The 21,467-nt window shown below is 45.3% G+C and overlaps 1 protein-coding gene across 1 annotated transcript; it reads right to left on the bottom strand.

Annotated features, from left to right (window-relative positions):
• Positions 1–2,713: 2,713 nt before the first annotated feature.
• LOC132363419 (CDK-activating kinase assembly factor MAT1-like) lies at positions 2,714–21,032 on the bottom strand. Its single transcript, XM_059919122.1, is given in 7 exon segments — positions 2,714–2,791; positions 4,289–4,899; positions 4,902–5,059; positions 6,864–6,880; positions 15,085–15,247; positions 15,436–15,552; positions 20,803–21,032. Coding segments are annotated over 7 exon segments (1,374 nt in total).
• Positions 21,033–21,467: the final 435 nt, after the last annotated feature.

Below are 21,467 nucleotides of genomic sequence, written 5' to 3'. Positions count from 1 at the left end.
CGTAAACTTTTCCTGATTCTTAGATAAACCACATGATCCAACAAAAGGACCCATCTTTGTTCAGCACAAAAATGTCTCAGCAGCCTGAGATATTCACCATCTCCAAGGCAGGGACTAAATGGGCCGCTGGAGGGCGGGGGCACGGATTTGGGAGAGGAGGAGGTCAGAGGACTTTACTGGCATTAAAGTAATCTTTCTGGTCATTGGCCCGATCTTTGCACTGCAGAGGCAGCTTCCCAAGGTAGCGAGGCCCTCTCACTGGAGTTATGCCGGCAAGAGGCAAGACACTAACAACCAATTGCTGGGGCATTTAGGAACTAGACAGAGAATTTAAACACAGCAGTTTCCAAACAGGAGCCACCAGGAAGACAGGAGGACTCCCCTACACTCAGTCCTTCTATTTTATGAATTGGGATTCTTCATAAAAAGATCATTTTCAATAAAGGTTCCATTGCTTTAAAACAAAACTTTGAAAACAACTGAACTGGATGACTGCTAAGGCTCCTTCCAACTTTCAGACTCCTTGTTCTGAGTATTAAGTATCTGGGTGCCCAGAATAGTCGATTATACCTGAACCATAATCAACCTCCTTATAATAACCTCTAATATATGAATCTAAACAATCCTACAGCATAAACAACCCAACATGACACTGATTTCACCTTCCACTGAAAAAGTTAAGTTCATCCTCCTTGGCTTGAACAGGGGTGGCAGAGCTGTTTCATTATTTACCTTTTACTCTTTGTCGCTATGAGAAAATGGTGATGACATCTTTTTGGCCAGATGGAACTGATGGGAGATTTATGGAGCAGCTGAGAACTGTCAAAGCCAGGCCAGGCCGATCCCACAAGACAATGACCATGGCCTTTTCATCAAGGAGCACGTTGCTTTCTGGAATCCACTAACACAAGAGGTTCATATCTACCCAGTCATCAGCAAGATTATCCCAACACCCCACCAGCTGCTGCCACCCAATCCGGGGGCCTCCGCTCCCGCTCCTGAGGGATGGCATGTGAGTGCGCAGGACTTACCCCTCACCCACCATCACACCACACCACCCCCGCCCCAGTCTGGCACCCACAGCCCTCCCAGAGTGGGAAACTTCATCCAATGCCTTCTCCGTTACAGAGATTTCAGAAATTAGTCACAGAAAGGAGGGAGCGAAGACAGCGGAGGTTTCCTGAAGGAACCAGTAACAAGATCTGGGCTGTTTCACCTCGAGGTCACAACAGCTCAGACTGTCCCTGAGTTAGCACCGAGTGGTCAAGAATGAAATCAACCTCTGCAAACCCTCCGCTGACTTGTCCACCATCTACTTTGTACAAAGAGCTTCCTTAAGGCGGGGCCTCCAGCAGATGGGCCTCCCCATTCACTGAGCCTTTCTCTTTGGAAATTTTGATCCTTTCCCCACCGCCAACCTCAGAAGATGGTGCCAGTGCCCACCCGTTATCAGAAAGAGGCGAAGGAATTGGAGACTAGAGTCCAGCATTTGTTTGAAACAAGGGTTTAGATGAGCTTCCCATCCTTATCTTGTAAAGATACACGCAGGGACTCCTGTGGCTTTGGTGACCATATGCCCTACTCTGCATAGGACAGCCCCAGTTTGTTCCTCTTGTTGTCCCAGAATTGTTACTGATATCACTGCCTTTCACTCTCAAAAGTCCCTGTTTGGACAATAAACTAGGCAGTCCCTCTACCTTTGGCCCAGTCACCACCTATGCTTTTCAATAAGAATCTGGAAAGCCCCAGATAGCCCGGCAAGCCAAGAGATGTGGGGATTAAAAAAAAAAAAAAAAGCCAGAGATAACATATATTTCAAAAATAAATTTTAAAAAGCCAAAGCCAAAGAGCAGCGATGTTCGTTAGTTTGTAACAGGGAAACATGGAAACAATCCAAATGTCTATCAATAGGAAATGGTTTAATCGATCAAGGCTTGTAATATGGAATACTCTCCATCAATTTAAAAGAAAAAGGTGGATCTATATGTACTAACATGGAAAGATCTCCAAGGCAGTTTGGCAAGAGAAAAATAGCAAATGGTTGATCAATGCAACAGGAATGATCCCAGTTGTCTTTTCTCTGTACTTGTGAGTGTAGATGTATGAAAGGTCTAGAACAACACTGTCTAATAGGAATATAAAGTGAGCCACTATGTAATTTAAAATTTTCAAGATCCATATTTTTACAAAGTGAAATTTATTTTATAGAACCCAATGTATCCAAAATATGGTGTAAATCAATATAAAAAATTATTAATCTTATTTTACTTATTTTGTACTAAATCCTCAAAATTGCACTTACAGCAGTCTCAATTCTTAGGACCCACATTTCAAGGGCTCAAAAGCCACATGTGGCTTATGGCTATGGTATTATTCAACAGCTCAGGGCTAGAAGGACACACACCAGGTAACAAGTTATCTCTGGGGAGGGAAGTGGGATTAGGAAAATGGAGTGATTTGTCTAGGATTTTGAAATTTTTACGGAGGATATATTCACTACTTACATAATTTTATAAAACAACAAGAACTGGAAATTTTAAAAAATAAGGAGCCAGAACATGAGATGTGAAGCTAACAAAATCTATGAATGAGCTTTGTGGAATCACAGTATTAAAATCAATGCATCAAAAAATAAATAAATAAAAATAAGAATAAAATCAATTAATCAGCCAAAGAGGGTCTGCATTTTTGTTAAGTTTGGCCACAGCCAGCCTCAAGGGCCATGGGGCTGCACTAGCCTGCCCAGCCGCTGAAAGACAGCTTTCTGAGGGCCGCCTTGCTTGTTCTCCACCTAGAAACGGGAGCCACGGTGCATCTGTCACAACAGAGAGACAGAACACTGCTCTCAGATACTTAGACTGAAGCTCTGTCAATGTGCACACAGGAAAACCTGTGCCATCAAAATAGCCTGGGGAGCCTGTTTAAAAAGCAGACTCTTGAGCCCCGCAAAATAGGAGTTTCTGAGGTGGGGCCCAAGAATCTGTAATAAACAAGAACTCCAGGGGATTCCTAACCCAACTAGGATACAAAGGAACATCCTTCTCTTCTAGCCAACTTTCCACTGCCAGATTCCTGGCTAGAATCTGATTTCACCTAGAATCGTGCTGCCAAAAACTGGTGGAAGATAGGAAGTCCACTCAGAACTCCCCCGCCCCACCCTACAGGAAGATGATCTTCTTTCACTGTATGTACTGAATGATGCTTAAAGACTCCGCAACTTAGAAACAGGCCATCTCTTGGTAAAGACTGCCTTGTCCAGAATAAGCCCTGCTTCTAACGCTCCAAATCAAAGACTCAGGCTGGTGGACCAAGGCCTGCCCTCAGCCCCTGTTCCTATTGTGGGAATGCAAAAGGTGTTTCTTTCTACTTCCACCATCCAGGAGACTGGGACATCTGGGTGGAAGGTTTTCCCTTAAGGTGAGACCTTGTTTCTATTTGGTTTTTGTTGTTGTTTTTTACATCCTTTTCTTTCCTTCTCTTAAAACAAACCAAACATGCAATTCACTGTTTAAAAGGGGTGGAGGGCATGCGGAAGCAATTTCTTCTTTTTTTGTGTTTTTTTTTCCCCATTTCAAAAAGCTTTATTGGATAGTGCTTGTTTAGAACATTTACATTTAATGTAATTACTGATACAGTTAAGATTAAATCTACCACCATGCTATTTGTTTCCTAATTATACCATTTCTTTATTTTTTGCCTCTCTTTTCCTGCCCTCCTTTTCATTAATGGAGTATTTTTAATGATCTCATTATTTACTCTGCTACTGGCTTACTGATTATCCCTCTTTGCTTTACATTTGTAGCTGTTGCTCTAGGGTTTATACTAAATATCTCCAAATACTATTATACCTCTTCATGTATAGTGTAGGAACATTACAACAGCAAAGTTTTTTCCCTCTTCCTATCCTTTGTACTAACTGTTGTACATTTTATTTTTGTGTTATTTTTCATGGCCATTTCCATAATCTTTCAAATGTAATTTTTTTAAATAGATTTATTTTATTTCTTTATTTTTGGCTGTGTTGGGTCTTTGTTGCTGCGCGTGGGCTTTCTCTAGTCATGGCGGGTGGGGGCTACTCTTCATTGTGGTGCATGGGCTTCTCATTGCGGTGGCTTCTCTTGCTGCGGAGCATGGGCTCTATACACATGGACTTCAGTAGTTGTGGCTCGCAGGCTCTAGAGCGCAGGCACATGGGCTTAGTTGCTCCGCGGCATGTGGGATCTTCCTGGACCAAGGCTCGAACCCATGTCCCCTGCATTGGCAGCCAGATTCTCAACCACCGTGCCACCAGGGAAGCCCCAAGTCTTCCTAGCATCTCAAGCTCAGGAACTTGTGATCCACAGGTCTCTATTTGCAGTGGTTGGTGTTCATATAGAGCTTCTTCAAGCTTTTGAATGGGTGCTAATGAAATATGTTGACCCATTTTGATGTCTGTGGAAAATGTCACTGGTTTTATAGGTTTAGGTTTCTCAAGTTGCATTTCCAACTAGGTAGATCTGTGTTTATGCTGAGCCAAAAGTAGAGCAATGGAGAGATCAGAACTCTCCAGTTCATCTAAAAAAGCCTTCTTATTCTTCCTTTTTAGAATCTGCTGCAGTTGTTCTTCTTTTTGTATAAATAGTCTTCTTTGTTCATTTTCCTGTCGTTCTACCTCTAAAGCTTCTTCCAATTCCTCCTGTTCTCGAGTCAGCTTTAACTTATTTTTCTGAATGACATCTTTGTTTTCCTTTTGGTCTATCTCCATTTTCTTTTTGGTGTTGTCCAAATCCACGTTGTTGGTCAAGTTGAAAACAATTTCTTCCACTTCTTCCAGGAAATCATTATATTCTCTTAGACTAGGAAAGTCTTCTTCCCTTTTATTGTATATCTTTAGCACTTTTTTCTGAATCTCAACTTCCTGTCAACAGTAGGATCTTCAAAGAGTTGTACCCTGAAGTTGCTTTTTCTAAGTGGAGTGCCACACTCAGGACAGTTTCCAGCTCCTCTCACAAAGAGTAAATCCACGTAACTTTCACACCTTCCGCACCAGCTTGGTCCAGCGGCCCACCTCTCCCGCCCCCTGGGGAGGCAATTTCTTCAAAGGCATATTCCCAATAGTGAAAATTTATTGCTTACATGTGTATAGTATCTTTCCCCTGGTTTCTGGTTATTCTGGTCAATAACCTGAAATTGACAGGTGTGATTATCTTCATTAAAAAAAAAAAAAAAGACAGGAGGTTCAGCGAGTTGGGGGCATGTGGGGAGGGAGAAATTAACCTTTACCCTCCCTGTTTGGTCTTGTGCTAGGTAGTGAATACAGAGGGTCACGGTTCATTTTCACGACAACAAGGAGAAGCTGGTATAGTTACTCTTCCCATCTTCACAACTAAGGGAAGGAGTTGGCGAGCTCGCAAAGCTAGTGAGAGGCAGATTATCCACTGGATTCCTCCGCTGGGGCTCGCGCCCCTGCTTCACACAGAAGAGTTCCCTCTGACACAAAATGATTTACTGCCTACTTCACCCCCACTCAGCCACATTTAGCCGATTAAAAGAAAGGCCCTCTCACCATAGTTAAACAAGCAGATGAACGTTTTCATCAAAGCTAAATGTCCTTTAATCATCTGATGCCCGCTCTCCGATTGGGATTGACATGTATACACTGATGTGTATAAAACTGATGACTAATAAGAACCTGCTGTGTAAAAAAATAAATAAAATAAAATTCAAAAATTAAAAAAAAAGTAATCACAATGTCAAAGTATGTAATACCTTTCACTTCCACCTTGAAAAGCATGGATATTAAAGTGCTAATATTAAAAAAAAAAAAATCATCTGATGCCCACTCTCCTTCCCTGACACCTGGCCGCTGTCTGTCTCCTTGTAGAGGAGAGGAGGGAGAGGAGGGAGAGGAGGGAGAGGAGAGAGAGGAGAGTTTTCCTTCGCCTCACCCACAGCAGCCTTCCGAGGCCAGGCTGGGGGCATTCCGTCACACCTGGAAACTCCTTTCCCTGGAAGTTACTCCCCGAGCCTCCCGCCCCCGCCGCCCCCCCCCCCCCCCCCCCACATCGCCACCTCCATCACCATCTCTCCTCGCTCTCAATCTCTCTTTTCTCGTTCAACCTCCCTGCCTCTCTTCCGGTCCTCTAGGAAAAGCAACCAGCAGCTAAGGCAGCCCAGCAGAATGAAGAGCGGGCAGGCGGACCCGTGTCTGGGGCAGCCTCGGCAAGTGAGAAGGTCAAGGTGAGGTGCAAGAGAAGCGAGCGCGAGGAGGAAGCCCGGGAGCGGGGCGTGGCCTGCGCCGCGGTGACAGTCTGTCCAGATGTCCTCTTGGTACTGCTCTGCCTTATCGCTCGTCAGAGGGAGGAGACGCCTCTTAGATCTAAAGAGTGCTGGGTGGCGCTCACCACGGAAACCCGAGAAGGTTCGGCACCCAAGCCCAGGCCCAGTTCTCCTGGAACACCCCCCCCTCACCCCCACCCCGCCCAGGATGTTGCCCCAGGGTGTTGCCGGGGCCTGGACACCATCTCCGACACTTCTGCTGCAGCTCTAAATCTGACCATGTTTGCTTCATCCAAGGCTTTCCCTTCTGCAGGTCTGAGCCCCCAGATGTAACACCCCTTAGTTGTCACCTCTGAGTCCCCCGGGGAGGGAGACATAAGCAGGTGAACCTGATCAGGGCGCACTGGAAGGCTGAATCACAGCCACGGAAAGACCCCCTTCCTGTGCCGGAGGCACTGCGCACGCGCAGAGACTTCGTCCAAAGTCACTGCTGGGTGGGTTTCAAATGATCAATCCGAAAGCATTTGCTGTACACCCACAACCTGCCCGGAAGTGTGTTAGAACGTATTCTCTGCCCTCAAATACCTGAAGACAAGGTAACTCACGGGAAGACAGGCACTTCCTAAACGGAAAAGCAGCGCCCAGAGGCAAGGGGTTACTCTTACTCTGCACAATTATTTTTATGCTTACTGTAGTTCTATGGCTTTATAGTTGGAGCAACAAAATGGTTTCTCACACCTCTGCTCTTCACCCCTACATTCCCCAAGCTCCACTCCAGCTTACAACCTTTGCCAACGCCACTCTAGAATGTTTTTAAAAGAGGAGGTGGAGTGCAAAAAGAGAAAATGCTAAGGCCCTCCAACCACCTTCTTTTGTGGTTATTTGCAGTTTAGAACTATGGAAGGAAGGGGGTCTAACACTGGAGCCAAAATGAAGACACAGTACAGGTGGAAGGCCTGAAATCATCTTGGATCAACTTTCCCACAGCAGGCCTGTCTGCTTTTTTTCCCTTAACAGCCTTGTGTTCTCCATTCCAGGTTAACTCCGTCACCAATAATACTACTAAGGGCCCCTGTTTGGTAAGCACCTACTACCAAGCAAACAGTATGCTAAATCTTTTTGCTTGAACAGTGTTCTGGTTATCTACAGCTGCCTAACAAGCCATCCCAAAACTTAGTGATATGAAAACAACCATTTTATTATATTCACTGATTCTGTGGGTCAGGAATTTGGACAGGACATAGCAGGGATGGCTTGTTCTCCTCTATGAAGTCTGGGGCCTCAGCTATGAAAACTGGAACAGCTGGGTGCTGGAATCATCTGGAAGCTGCATCACTCACAGGTCTGGCTCCTGAGCTGGAATGACTAGAAAGCTGGTTCATCCGGAACTGTCAGTCAGCGGACTTACACGTGGCCTCTTCCTATGGCTTGAGCTTCCTCACAGCATGGTGGCCTCAGGGTAGTCAGACTTCTTATGTGGTACCTCATGGCTCCAAGAGCAAATGTTCCAGCAAACAGAAAAACAGAAGTTACATGGCTTTTTCTGATCTAGCCACAGAAGTAATGTGGTGCCACTTCTATAGTATTTTACTGGTTATATTGATAGAAGCAGTGTCAAACCTGCCCCACATTCAAAGGGAAAGGACATACCCACCTACCCCACCCCCCATGGGAGAAGGGCCAAAGAATCTTTGCTTTACTACACTATCTTCTTTAATCCCCAAACAGTCATCTTTTGAAGAGGTATGAGTATTATTCCCATTTTACAGATGGGAACATCAAGGTTCAGGGAGGTTAAACAATGCAAACAGCCTTACTCCAAAGCTTGAGCTCCAAATCACTGCCCACAAGACTCACTGCCTGGCATTTCTGATGCCTTCCTTTATTCTGGATGCTCCCCAAAACCACCCCCAGCCCAAACTCCAGGACCCTTCTTTCCTCACCTCTTTCTGTTGGTTTACCTGCTCTGAATTCCCTTCTGTCCTAGAAGTAGCCAATGATACTTCCACCTCCATCCCACATCCCATCTTCACCAGCTTTGGGGCCCAGGATGGAAATTTCAAGGAAGGCAGCCCTCCAGGTTTGACCAATCTCTAATGTCAGCCACTTGTGGGCTCTTCATGGTCTTTTAGGCCAGAGTAGGAACGGTCTTTGTCCTATGGAATCCCCACTGACTCAGGGCAGCTGGTTCAGTGGCCTGGGGCCCTGATGCACCCAGCCTTCATTCTGCCATTGGCCCATGGCCAGTCCTAACTGGGAAACAAAACCCCACCAGTGTTTGAGTATCTCCTTTATATATTATCATCAGGTGCCTTAAAATAAAAAAGAAGGCTTTAGGAAGACAAATGGTAAAAATACTGGTAGCATACACTAAAATGACAAAAGGATACTAGCTAATATAAAAAGCTCATAAAAATCAATAAGAAAAAATGAAGATCTCAATAGATAAATAGATAATGCAAATAGGTGATACATTTTTAAAAAGAAAAATACAAATGGATTACAAACATTTGAAAATAATCAAAATAATTTAAAATAATTATACTCTGATGTTTTCACCTCATATATTTGCAAAGATTCATAAAATGAGAATTCCCAAATTGCTTTCCAGAAGTATTGTACACAATTATAGTCATGTTTCACTCATGTTCTAAGAGAGGGGCTCTTCCTGGGCTGCAGCAATCAGGAGGCGGGACTAGGATTGGGACCTTAAGAGGGTGTAGGATATCTCATCTACATCTCTACATTTACATTGTCTATGTTTTAAAAACCCATGGAGTTTAAATTATCCCACTTAAATTGCTATGTAAATATTTGATCCACCACAATGCATAAAAAAGGATACATAATCGTGATTTCTGCCCTCTCCTTCAAATCCAAAGGGTTTTATTGGAGTTTCCCCTATTTAATGAGTGACTAAAATATTCTTAGCAGAAACAATGCTCTGGCAACTATAAGGAAAACAAGCAGAATCAAACATGTGTTATGTCTTCAAGGAGTTTACCATGGATGGCAGGGCTGGTTGCCCAGAACCCAAGAAGCTACTCAGCCACAGATACCCCAGACATATGAATCAGCAGTGCTGCTACCTCAAGGTCAGAACCATGTCACAAGGCCAGAGCCAAAAATGCTTGCTATGGCATTAAGAGAGTAAAAATGCAAATCACAAACTGGGAGATGATATTCACAGTAAGTAAATATCCAACAAGACACTGGTATCCAAATATATAAAGAATTCCCACAAATCAGTAAGAAAAAGACAAAAGATTTAAACAGGCCCTTCGCAAAAGAGGACATTCAAAAAGCCAATGAACATTTGAAAAGTTGCTCAATTTCATTAGTCAGTAGGGAAAGGCAAAATAAAACCACACTGAGATAGCCCTACACTCTCATCAGAATGGCCTAAAATTAAAAACTGATTATACCAAGTGTTGGCAAGGATGTGGAGCAACTGCAATTCTCAAACACTGCCAGCATGAGTATAAACTGGTACAACTGTAAATTGGAAAACTGTTGAGTAGAATCTACTAAAATTGAATTTATGAATATCCTCTGGCCCAGCAATTCCACTCCTAGATATATACCCAATAGAAATGTACACATATGTTCAACAAAAGACATGTGCTAGGGTGTCCATAGCAGCACTCACTATTCATAACAGTCAGAAACTGGAACCCACCCAAAAATGCATTAAGAGAGAAAGGGTCTAAAAAAGAATGAAATATTGCCATTTGCAGCAACATGGATGAACCTAAAGATTATCATACTAAGTGAAGTCAGACAGAGAAAGACAAGTATTATATGACATCACTTATATGTGGAATCTAAAAAATAATACAAATGAACTTATTTATTAAACAGAAACAGACCTACAGACATAGAAAACAAACTTATGGTTACCAAAGGGAAGATGGCGGTAGGGATAAATTAGGAATATGGGATTAACAGATACACACTACCATATATAAAATAGATAAACAAACTCTTAGAGGAAAACATAGGCAGAACACTCTTTGACATAAATCACATCAAGATCTTTTCAATCCACCACCTAGAGTAATGAAAATAAAAAACAAACCATAAACAAAAGGAAAAGACAACCCTCCGAATGGGAGAAAACATTGGCAAATGAAGCAACTGACAAAGGATTAATCTCCAAAATATACAAACAGCTCATGCAGCTCAATATCAAAAAAACAAACAACCCAATCAAAAAAAGGGCAGAAGACCTAAATAGACATTTCTCCAAAGAAGGCATACAGATGGCCAAAAATGGCATGAAAAGATTATCAACATCACTAATTATTAGAAAAATGCAAATCAAAACTACAATGAGGTATCACCTCACACCGGTCAATGGCCATCATCAAAAAATCTACAAACAGTAAATGCTGGAGAGGGTGTGGAGCAAAGGGAACTCTCCTACACTGTTGGTGGGAATGTAAATTGGTACAGCCACTATGGAGAACAGTATGGAGGTTCCTTAAAAAACTAAAAATAGAATGACTATACGATCCAACAGTCCCACTCCTGGGCATATATCTGGGAAAACCATAATTCGGAAGGATCTATGCACCCCAATGTTCACTGAAGCACTATTTACAATAGCCAAGACGTGGAAGCAACCTAAATGTCTATCAACAGAGGAATGGATAAAGATGTGGTACATATACACAGTGGAATATTACTCAGCCATAAAAAGGAACGAAATAATGCCATTTGCAACAACATGGATGGACCTAGAGATTGTCATACAGAGTGAAGTAAGTCAAAAAGAGAAAGACAAATATAATATTGCTTATATGTGGAATCTAGAAAAATGGTACAGATGAACTTATTTGCAGAAATAGAGTCACAGATGTGGAAAAAAAACTTATGGTTTGCTTGGGGAAAAGGTGGGGGGGTGGGATGAATTGGCAGATTGGCATTACCATATATATACTACTATATATAAAATAGATAACTAATGAGAACCTACTGCATAGCACAGGGAACTCTACTCAATGCTCTGTGGTGACCTAAATGGGAAGGAAATCCAAAAGGGAGGGGATATATGTATATGTATGGCTGATTCATTTGGCTGTACAGTAGGAGCTAACACAACATTGTAAAGCAACTATACTCCAATAAAAATAAATAAAAATAAATAAATAAAAATAAAAAACAACCACAAGATTTACTGTATAGCACAGGGAACTATATTCAATATCTTGTAATAACCTATAATGGAAAATAATCCAAAAACAAGAATACACACACACACACACACACACACAAACATATATATATATATACACATATATCTGAATCATTTTGCTGTACACCTGAAACTAACACAATGTTGTAAACCAACTATATTTCAATTAAAAGAGAGAGAGAGAATGGGTCAGTAGTAGTATTTTCATACAATGAAGTGTTACAAATTAAATGGAGCTAACTACAACTACAAACAATGTAGATGAATCTCACAAACATATATTGAGTAAAAATTGCCAGACACAAAGAGTCTATATTATATGATTAGATATATGTGAAGTTCAAAAATAGGCAAACCTAATCTATGTTGTTAGAAGTCAGAATAGTAATTATCCTGGAGGAAAGGGGAAGGGGCTTCTAGGTACTGGTAATGTCCCATTTCTTGAATTGGGTACTAATTGCACAACCGTGTTCAGTTTGTGAAAATTGACAGGGCTGTTCACTTTTACTTTGTTCGCTTCCGTGTGATGCTGGAAAGAAAAGTTTCCGAAAACTGGGAAGGCTTCAGAGCCACATACATGCTCAGCGGGGGGGAGCAAGTGCACTGCTGGACTGGGTCAGGGCGTAGGACACCCCAGGGTTTGTCACAGGAACAAACAAAGCTCACTCCCTTAACCAAAGGAGCATCTCCCAAAGTCACTGCCCAGGATCACTGCTCAGGACCCAGGAACTGGCCGAGAACTGTTCCCAGGGCCGCCTGGTCCCAAGTCCCCTCTCACCACTTCTTATGGACAAGCAGTACAGCTTCCCCTAAAGAAAAGTACCTAGAGCTTCTAGAAGATGATGGCCACATCTAGGGAGACAGCAGGGTACTGAGGGTCCACACCTGATCTACCATTGGCTGTTCTCACCACTCCTAGTTCTAAATGTCCCAACTCCCCAACTCTCACCCCACACATTCTGTTAGAAGAAAAGAAACAAAGCACCCTGGATTACTTCTACAGAGGTGTTCATTCAGAATAGCTTTTTGTGAGGGCCACTGCCCTGGAAGAGTGGGGGAAGCAGCTCTCCCCATCCAGGTGGGCCATCTCCAGATCTACCCAGGACTGAATAACTAGGTCACCAGTGTAACTCAAACAGATGGCATGGCGGTGTCCAGTTCACATTCTGCTAGTTTCAACATAGCACACGGTACATATGACCCACTCTGCAAGACACACAGCTAGAGTCTCCCCTCCACTGCCACAACCAATTTCATAACAATCAAATTCAGTATTTTTTTAATTACACATAAAATAAAATGGAAAGGCCCGCAGGGAGTAGGAAGACCTAGACCGAGTTCTTAAAGAATGGGAAGATTCAGAAATGCCTGCTCCTCTCCATGAGGGAGAAAGGTGATGTTTTCCCCTACTTAATTTCTCCATAATAATTTGTATTTGAATAAATAAACCCTGGTAAATGAGAACCCAAATTTCCCCAAGGCCTGCATTTTCCTCTGTATGTGTTTGGTGGGTGGTCCTCTCTCAGCAGTTGGAGTAAATCCTGATGATCCTGGGCGAGTTGGAAGGGAGCAAGTCTGCATTGAAGCCAAGAAGAAATCCCCGCCGCCCCCGCCCCCTCCAGCTTCCCAGAAAAAAAGGAACCCTGTAAGGAATTATGAGGCTGGAAATAAAGGGAGTCTGAATCCCACCTTCCTAGATGGCTGTGTGCATCCTTAAGGGGATTGAAATGTATTTGTTATTGTTATCAGATTATATTTCTTAAAAAGTATCCTGGATAAAACCTACTTTGATACATAAAGAAAAATGAGGAGACTAGGGTAACAGTTTTTAGACATTCAGGAAGGCCCAGGGCCTACCGGCAGATCACCACATCTAAAAACATTTCGGCGCGGAGCCTGGCCTGCAGATCTCTGCTGAGGGTTCACCACGGGAAGGGAAAGCCGAGGCCGGCCACAGGGCCTTTGCGAAGGCTGGAAGACCAGCCTGGGTTGCATCTTTCCTCTGCGCCCTGTCCTCAGGCCCGGCTGCAGGCAGCTCCGACTCCAACTTGCAGCAAGCTGGACAGGTGACGCCGCCAGAGGCTAGACCGGTGGCCGGATTTGGAGGTCCCACCGACCCTCAGGGCTTGGGAGTTCTCTCCTCTCCTCTCCCCGCACAGGTCACCCGGAGGCTGGCGAAACCTCACTCTACCGCAATGCGAAAGGTAACCTGGCGCCGGGCAGGCGCTTCCTGAAGCCCTGGCGGCCCTCTCCAAATGACAAAGCCGATTTTCCTCCGGACGCCGGCAAGCAAGGTTGCCCACAGAGTCGCCAAAGCGCTGCTCTCAACAACTATTTCCTTGGAAGAAAAGAAAAGAAAAAAGAAACCGTCCCCTCCCCCGCGAGTGATCTGCACCCCAAGGCTTCCCCCAGACGGGTCGATTTCAGCCTGTTAATTTCCTCCTGGGCCCGAGTGGGAGTTCTAGGCCCCCCGCACCTTCATCCTGGCCCCCGCCTCTTCGCCCCACCCTCCGGGACCCCCGAAGGGGCGGCGGGGCCTAGCCGAGGGCGCTGCGCGTGACCCCGAGCGGAAGGGCCCCAGTCTGGGTCCTAATGCGGGTGGCGTCTCCCTTGACAGGCGGCGTTTGGGGACAACAGCGGGGACGGGAGATAAGGTGACATACCAGAGCAGATTTGGTGCGCGCGCTGATACTCCTCTCCCGACAGGAAACGCGGAGCTATTTAAAAGACCCTATCGATTACTTTATCTTTCCCGGAGGAAAGCTTCTTGCAGAGAGACAAAAGATGTTCCCTACCTAGAGATACAAGGCCACAGCTCTCCACACACAACGGAGGGTCTGCACAGGCGACGCCCAGTTAGGGCGTAGGGACACATGTACACCGCAGAGGGCACACCCGCGTGTGTGCCAAGAACAGCTCTGGAGGGCAAGAGCGGAGAGGAGGGCAAGGGGAATTTCACAGGATGACTTGCTGTGCCCTTTGAATTTTTTTTTGACCGTGTGCACTTAAAGCACACACCAAGAAAGTGACTATGCACTTAAAGTACGTGTATGTGTACCCGTGTCGTTTCAGCAAACTTAAAGCTTACCAGTAAGCACATTCAAAGCGGGTTACTGGTCTCTGTGAACGTATTCCACAGACACACGTCCCAAAAGTGAACGCTCCATTGTGCTCCTTTTAAGTGCTTGAATGTCTGCAACTGTCATGTGTACACTTAAAGTGTGGGGAGACGTCAACACGGCCCTTTAGAGTGCGCTCATTTTGTGCCTGCATTCCCGCATTTCGCCAATCTGTTGGGAGCGCTGAAGGCCATCAGCGATATCCCGCTACTGACACCAAATTTGCTCCGGAATCCGAAGCTTGTTGGCCTCCGGGTCCCCTGCGCCATGCCCCAGGGAGGCTCCTAAGAAATATCGACTGAACCGAATTGCACGGAATCGAATGGTTTTTTTCTATGCAACAATTTGCACCCTAGGCATTCTCAGTGCGCTCCGCCGGGCTGTGGAAACTTCGCTGCATTTCGCAGAGCAGGCTGGAAGATGAGACAAGGAAGGAAGCTGCGGAAGAAGAAAAGGTGGCGGGCCTAGGAAGGTTCGATCGCCCATTGCCAGCTTCAATTCGACACTGACCAGGCCGCAGCGATCCAGGGTAGAAGCTCCGGGGGCCGCGGTGTCGGCCCGAGCCAGGGAGGCCGCACAGATCTGGGCGCGACACTTGAAGCTCTCTCCGGAAAGACGCGGCCGAAGACCCCAGGCCAAGCTGCAGCACTGCAGACCCCGCGAGCCCCCCGCGCTTTGGGCAAAAACAGGCGTCCGTTTGCCCAGCTCGGCTTTTCCCAAAGCTTCGCGTTCACGCCAAGGGCTCTTCCAAAGTCGCGGCTCCCGACCTGTAACCCAGCGGGCAGGTGTTCACCGGCCCTACAAAATCCATTTTCCTCTTCACCGTTTTCCGAGTCGTTGTCTATCCGACTCGAATGTCACCTGACTTTTCCAGCTGTGACCTTCAGCGACGGGATCCTGAGGGACAAGTTGCAGCGTCTTGGTTCTCTCCGCCTGCCCTCGCTGTTTTCGCTGGAGCGGTTTGCAGCCGGGGGCGGACTGCGGGACAGAGGAGAAAGCACGAAATCAACACCAAACGACAACGGAAGTTTAAAAGCGATCTGGCAAACCTTAACACGTGTTTTAAAGCGGGTGACATCTAGGGACCCAGGATAAATTCGGTTATAGAAACATACCCCACAAAGCATGAGAAAGTGGCTTACACAAAGATACTATTAACGAAAACTGTCAAGTCAAAAATGCAAAGGAGTCAGCCGAAGGTAGTTCCTCTCAGAAAAACAAAAACAAAAACAAATGCATAATAAATAAGACTTAAATTTGCAGGAAATGTCCCCAGAAGGATTTTTTTTTTTTAAAGCTGGATGGTGGTGGGAATTAACTGAGAAGGGGCAGAAGGAAACCTTTTAAGGCTATGCAAATGTTTTTATATATTTTTTAATGTTTTTGTAGCTTGATTGTGGTGGTCCTTGCACGGGTTTATTCATGAGTCAAGATTCATTGAACTGTACACTTAAACTGTGTTCATTTTGTTCTAGGTACATTATGCCTCAATAAAGTTGATTTTAAAAATAAATAAACCTGGAAACAACTTTGTCTTTAGGGAAGGAAACTGGGTGGCTGGAGAGAGGCCTGGAATACTTTGCATTGTATTTCCCTGTTTATGTGTTTATTTTGAGTTTTCATTGTTGTTTTGTTTTTACGGTGTATTACTTATTCAAAATGTATAATTAGGATATTCAGTGATGTGAATATAAAACAATTGTTAAGGAAACCAACAAAAACAAGAACAGAAGATGCTTATACAGCCCCTTGTAGGGACAAGAAAAAGTGTGTGCTATCCAAGCCCAGAAAATATTTGGGAAGGGGAAATATCTTTAATGTTCAGACTTGTTTCATTTGTTCTTTTGCTCCTATGTTTCAGACACCAACGAAAAATGAGGACCTAAAACTTTTCTGGTGTTTACGTGTGGTATGGGTGGCTGTCATCTCCTTGAGGACTGAAGGACTCCAGGGCAGGCCAGCCACAGGAGAATTCCACGCAAGGCCACAGGAGGCTTTCTTGGCCGCCGTGTCCCAGCTCCCACGAGCGCTATCCCGCTTGGAGCAAAGATACGGTGGCTCCTTGCGCCTCCTGGAGAAGGCCAGAACTTGGAGTGCTCGACACCCCGAGATCCCTCCCAGAGGTGGAAGCAGGGCCTCCCAGAGGCTAAGCAGGCCAACAGGGTCCCTGGAGCCCAGAGAGGCCCCAGAGCCCGGCCCACCTCCCAATGGAGACCAGTGACTACAAGGGTCCCACCTCTGTTTTGGGGGAACCAGATATGACATACCTCCAGTTATCACCCTGCAAGATAGGGTAGAGTCACTTTGGCCTTGTTAAGACAGATTCCAGATCTGGTTCCGACTCAGAGCTATTTCAGAGAGAGTTTTGGAGGCTGACCCTCAAGAGACAGAGGGACGGTGGGTCCAAGGCCAGGGGCCAGGAAAACTAGGACCTGCCAGACTCCTCTGCTGGCCTGGGGACAGGACCTGGGTGGGGTTACCAGGCCTTCCCACCAGCCTCATCTACTGCCCCACTCACAGCCACCAGACCCACAGCACCTTCAAGCAGCAAACCAAGGCATTGATTAATGTGGGGAGCTGCATTCTCATTGACCCCAAAACTGGGCTCTAGCCCTGGACCAAAGCACAAGTCAGGGGGAAATCATGAGAGCAAATTTGCTGAGTGGTAATCGGGACCATTGAGGTCCTGTCCCTGGATAGTGCTGGACGAGTGCTGGCCACCCCACTCCCCTCTCTCTGAAGCTCCACTGACCACCCTCCTCAGTCTTCCTACCACTGATGGCTTAGCTCCAGTTCCCTCTCGGAGACTGGAGATTTCATTGAAGTTTCAAGCCATACACACCATTGATTTGTAAACTCCAAGATGAGGGGTGAGGCCCATAAATGTGCATTTTTAACATGTACTCCAGGGAATTCTGGCCTAGATGCTTCCACAGCCCAGGAGTCTCTTCCCCTTCTATAAAGGCATAACTTGATTCACTATATTTGGAGTTTATCTTGATTGTGTTTTTAAAAAAAATCTCTTTAAGGCAATATACATGCATATGGTAAGAACAACAACAACAACAAATAGGAGGAAATTGTCCTAAAAAATGTACTAAAATGTCATGTTTTATTCCTGATCCCCCCTCCCCCAGTACTCTTCCCCAGAAGTTTCCGTTACCTTTTGTTTACCCTTCAAAAACTTTTCATAGACCCACATATATGTACATATGCCCAAATTTAAAACACAAACTCTGCATCTTGATTTGATATTTAATGTGACTCAAAAGTATCCCTAAGAATACGTATAAATGTAACTAATTCTTTCTCATGGCTGCTAGTATTCTGTTCCATGGGCTATATAATTTTTTTAACCAGTCCTCCACAATAGATATATTGGGTTTTTTTTAACGTTTTGATTCTTTAAAAATATTTAAAACTGCAATGAAAATACTTTACTAAACATACATGTGTGTGTAGAATCGTCCTAGAAGTGGAAATACTTGTTCAAAGGGCTTATGCATTTTTAATTTCGACAGTACTAAATTGCTGAAGAGGTTTCCCAGTTTACACTTCCAATCAACAACGCAAAAGAGTGACTAGGCAGAGTAATTATCAAATTTTGTGATCTTTGTCAATCTGATGAGTGAAAACCTTTGCCTCGTGGTTTTTAAATTTTTTTCTTCCTTTCTTTTTTCCTTCTCTTTCTTTCTTCTCTTTTTCCTTCCTTCCTTCCTTCCTTCCTTCCTACCGGCAAAGTTCTGCTAGTCTTGGCCAATTTGTCAATTGTTTTGTTGATTCATTTTCTTATTGATTCATGGAAGCTCTTTCCATATTGTGGAAATTAGACAGTTTTTTGGTCATTATTTCTAGCACTTAAACTGTGTGTCATTTTCTCTTTGATTCTATTCTGGTTTTGTTTTGCTGTACACAAATTATTTTTATGCTGTCAGGTAATACAATTCATCTTTTATGGTTTCTAGGTCTGTAGTTCTCCTTATCCACACTTCCAAATATATAAACACTCTAAAATTATTGTCTTAGTCATCTATAGTACTGCTCTGTTTCATTTCTTAAGTTTAAATTTTTAAGCTATCTGGAATTAAATGTATGTGGTGTAACACATATTCACCTTATTTGGAATATGTGTTGTTGTATGGACCACATTCCTCCAAAGAGCATAATATCACAATTGGTAGGGACCTTATTTCCCATCTTATCCAGTTTCATTTTGTAGGCTAGACAACCACCAACATGACTCTCCACCCCTCCCCACTGCCCAGGTGAGTCCAGGTAACAACATGGGATGTTTCCCAGAATAGCACAGCTGGAAAGGGACCTTAGGTGCACCTAAAACCACCTGGGAGACAAACATGAAACAAGTGACCAGAGAGGAAAAAGGATGTGCTCGAGATCAGCCAATCAGTGGGAAGCAAGACAAGAACCCAGTACTAGTACTGGTAGTACTAGTACTAGTACTGGCTCACAGTCTAGTACTCATTCTGGTACAGCTCTGCCTCCTTCAGGGTCTGTGTGTCTTGGGCTGTGAAACACCAGCACCTGATGCAAGGTGGGCACCCAGTCAATGCGGGTAAACAGATGCAGAAATCAGGCCAAGTATCCAGTAGTGACTAGGCTATGAGTCACCTGGAGGCTGGGGGGAAGTTCTGGACCACTCTTCTAAACCTTTCCCCTCACTCCCCCCCCCAACCCCCCCCCCACACACACTCATACATATATACACACAAATCCACCAGCCAGGTGGATCTGTCCGCTGTTTTCCACTTATGTGGTCTCCAGGCCCTTCTTATGGCTGAGCAACTTTGGATAGACAGCCTTTAAAGCAGCCCAGGGGACTTCCTGCCTGTCCCAGCTGGCTAGAGGAGGCTAAACCCTGGGGCAAAGGAAGCCACAAGCCTGGCAGATTACAGGAGCCTTGGGGACATGAAGATAGTATTTCCAGGGCTCTGCACAAACTGCCCAGAAAGCAGGACCAGCTTTATAATTTGTGGAGCCCAGTGCAAAATGAATGAAATGTGGAGCCTCTTGTCCAAAACGTATTAAGAATTTCCAGACAGCAACAACAGAACACAAGGCCCTTCTAAGCTCAGGCCCTGTGAAGCTACACAGTTGGCATACCCATGAAGCCAGCCTTCAGGGAAGGATAGGGTTAATTATAGCGGGAGGCGGGAGAAGCATCCTCCCCAGACCTCTAAATGCTCAGCTTTTAGGGTAGAAGTGGACTGGGGGATTACTCATAACAGCCAAAAGGTGGAAACAACCCAAATGTCCATTCTGTTGAATGTAGAAACAAAATATGGTATACCCATACAATAGGGTATCATTCTGCCATAAAAAGGAACAAAGTACTGACACTTGCTGCAACATGGATGAACCTTGAAAACATTATGCTACGTGAAAAAAGCCAGTTACAAAAGGCCACATATTATATGATTCCATTTGTATGAAATGTCCAAAATAGGCAAATCTACAGAGACAGAAAGTAGATTAACTAGTGGTTACCTCGAGATGGGGAGGTGAGAGATGGGGGAGGGTGTGGGGTTGATGGCTGAAGCCTACAGGTTTCCTTTGGAGCTGATGAAAATGTCCTAGAATGAATCTTGTCATGATTGCGACTCTGTGAATATACTAAAAGTCATGGAATTGTATACTTTAAATGGATGAATAATAAAGTTGTTACCAAAGAAGAATAGGAGAAGGGGGGGGGGGGGAAAGGAGGAGATGAAGGAGGGGGTGGAGGAGGAAGAGGAAGAGGAGAAGGAGGAAGAGGACGGAATGGAAGAGATTATGGAGGAAGTGGAGGAAGAGGGGGAGGCGGAATCTTACATTTCTCCCTCTCTTTCTCTCTGTCACTCAGACGAACTATATGCCAGAAGCCCCCGTGTCGATGAAGGTTTTGGTGAACCCAGCATCCCCAGTGCAACAACCTGGTCCTCTTCTCTAGCTGCGTGGAGTGTGTGTTGGGGGAGGGGGTAGTGTCTTGCTTCCTCTCCAGCTGGTATGACTCTAGGAGTCAGCGACATGCAAGAAAAGAAAACATTCACAGCCCTGTAGTCAGTCCTGTGTTCGAATCCTGAAACTGTCACTTTCCGTCTGTGCAACCTTGAGCAAGTCACTTCACCTTCCTGAGCCTCTTTCTCTTCTGTGGAGCCATCGAGATAAGCGGGTGCGCGAAGACGTTCGAGGGCGTGTGGCTCACGCCGTGGGAGTGCAAGAAATTGGTACCTGCTGAGCCAACCCGAATTAAGGCGATTCCCGGGCAGGAAAAATCCGGTGCCGCGGAGGCCGCCCGGGCTCTTCCGGAGCCCGGGGCGAGGGCGGCAGCCCCCAGAGTCGCCCCCCACTCTCAAGCGCCGGCCCGGAAGGAAGGCAGGACGGCTGAGGGGCCCCGCGGCCGGGCCGGGGAGCCGGGGCGAGGGCCGGGAGCCGGGCCGCAGCCGCGGCTGCTCATCCATCAGCCGGACGAAGAGCAGAGGCGCGCTCTCGGCCCTCTGTTTGCTTTCTCGCCAATTATTGCCGCGCCGTAGCCCCTTTGTTGATACAGTAGTCCGAAAAAGTGCTAATGTTCATTTATCAGGGGGCCTGCCGGGGACTCCCACGAGTTGCGATTCTTCCCAAAATATAAACACGGGGCGAGCGTCCCAGACAGAAACCCCCATCTGTTTCCCCGGCGCGGGCCGAGAGCGAGGCGTTGTTGAAGATAAAGCCGAGGATAACGCCGCCTGTCTCCAATGGACGTCTCCCCGGCGCATTAATGACATTCCCGGTGATAGTTCCAGCTTATCTTTCAATTAATCATATATACCTTTTGCGGCCGACCCTGCTGATTGCAGGAAAGTGGGGGCCGGCTCGGGCCGCTCCGATCGCTTTCAATTAATAATATTTTATGT

The sequence above is a fragment of the Balaenoptera ricei genome, chromosome 3, assembly GCF_028023285.1.
Source record: "Balaenoptera ricei isolate mBalRic1 chromosome 3, mBalRic1.hap2, whole genome shotgun sequence".
NCBI classification, from domain to species: domain Eukaryota; kingdom Metazoa; phylum Chordata; class Mammalia; order Artiodactyla; family Balaenopteridae; genus Balaenoptera; species Balaenoptera ricei.
This window is presented reverse-complemented; position numbering and strand designations above follow the sequence as displayed.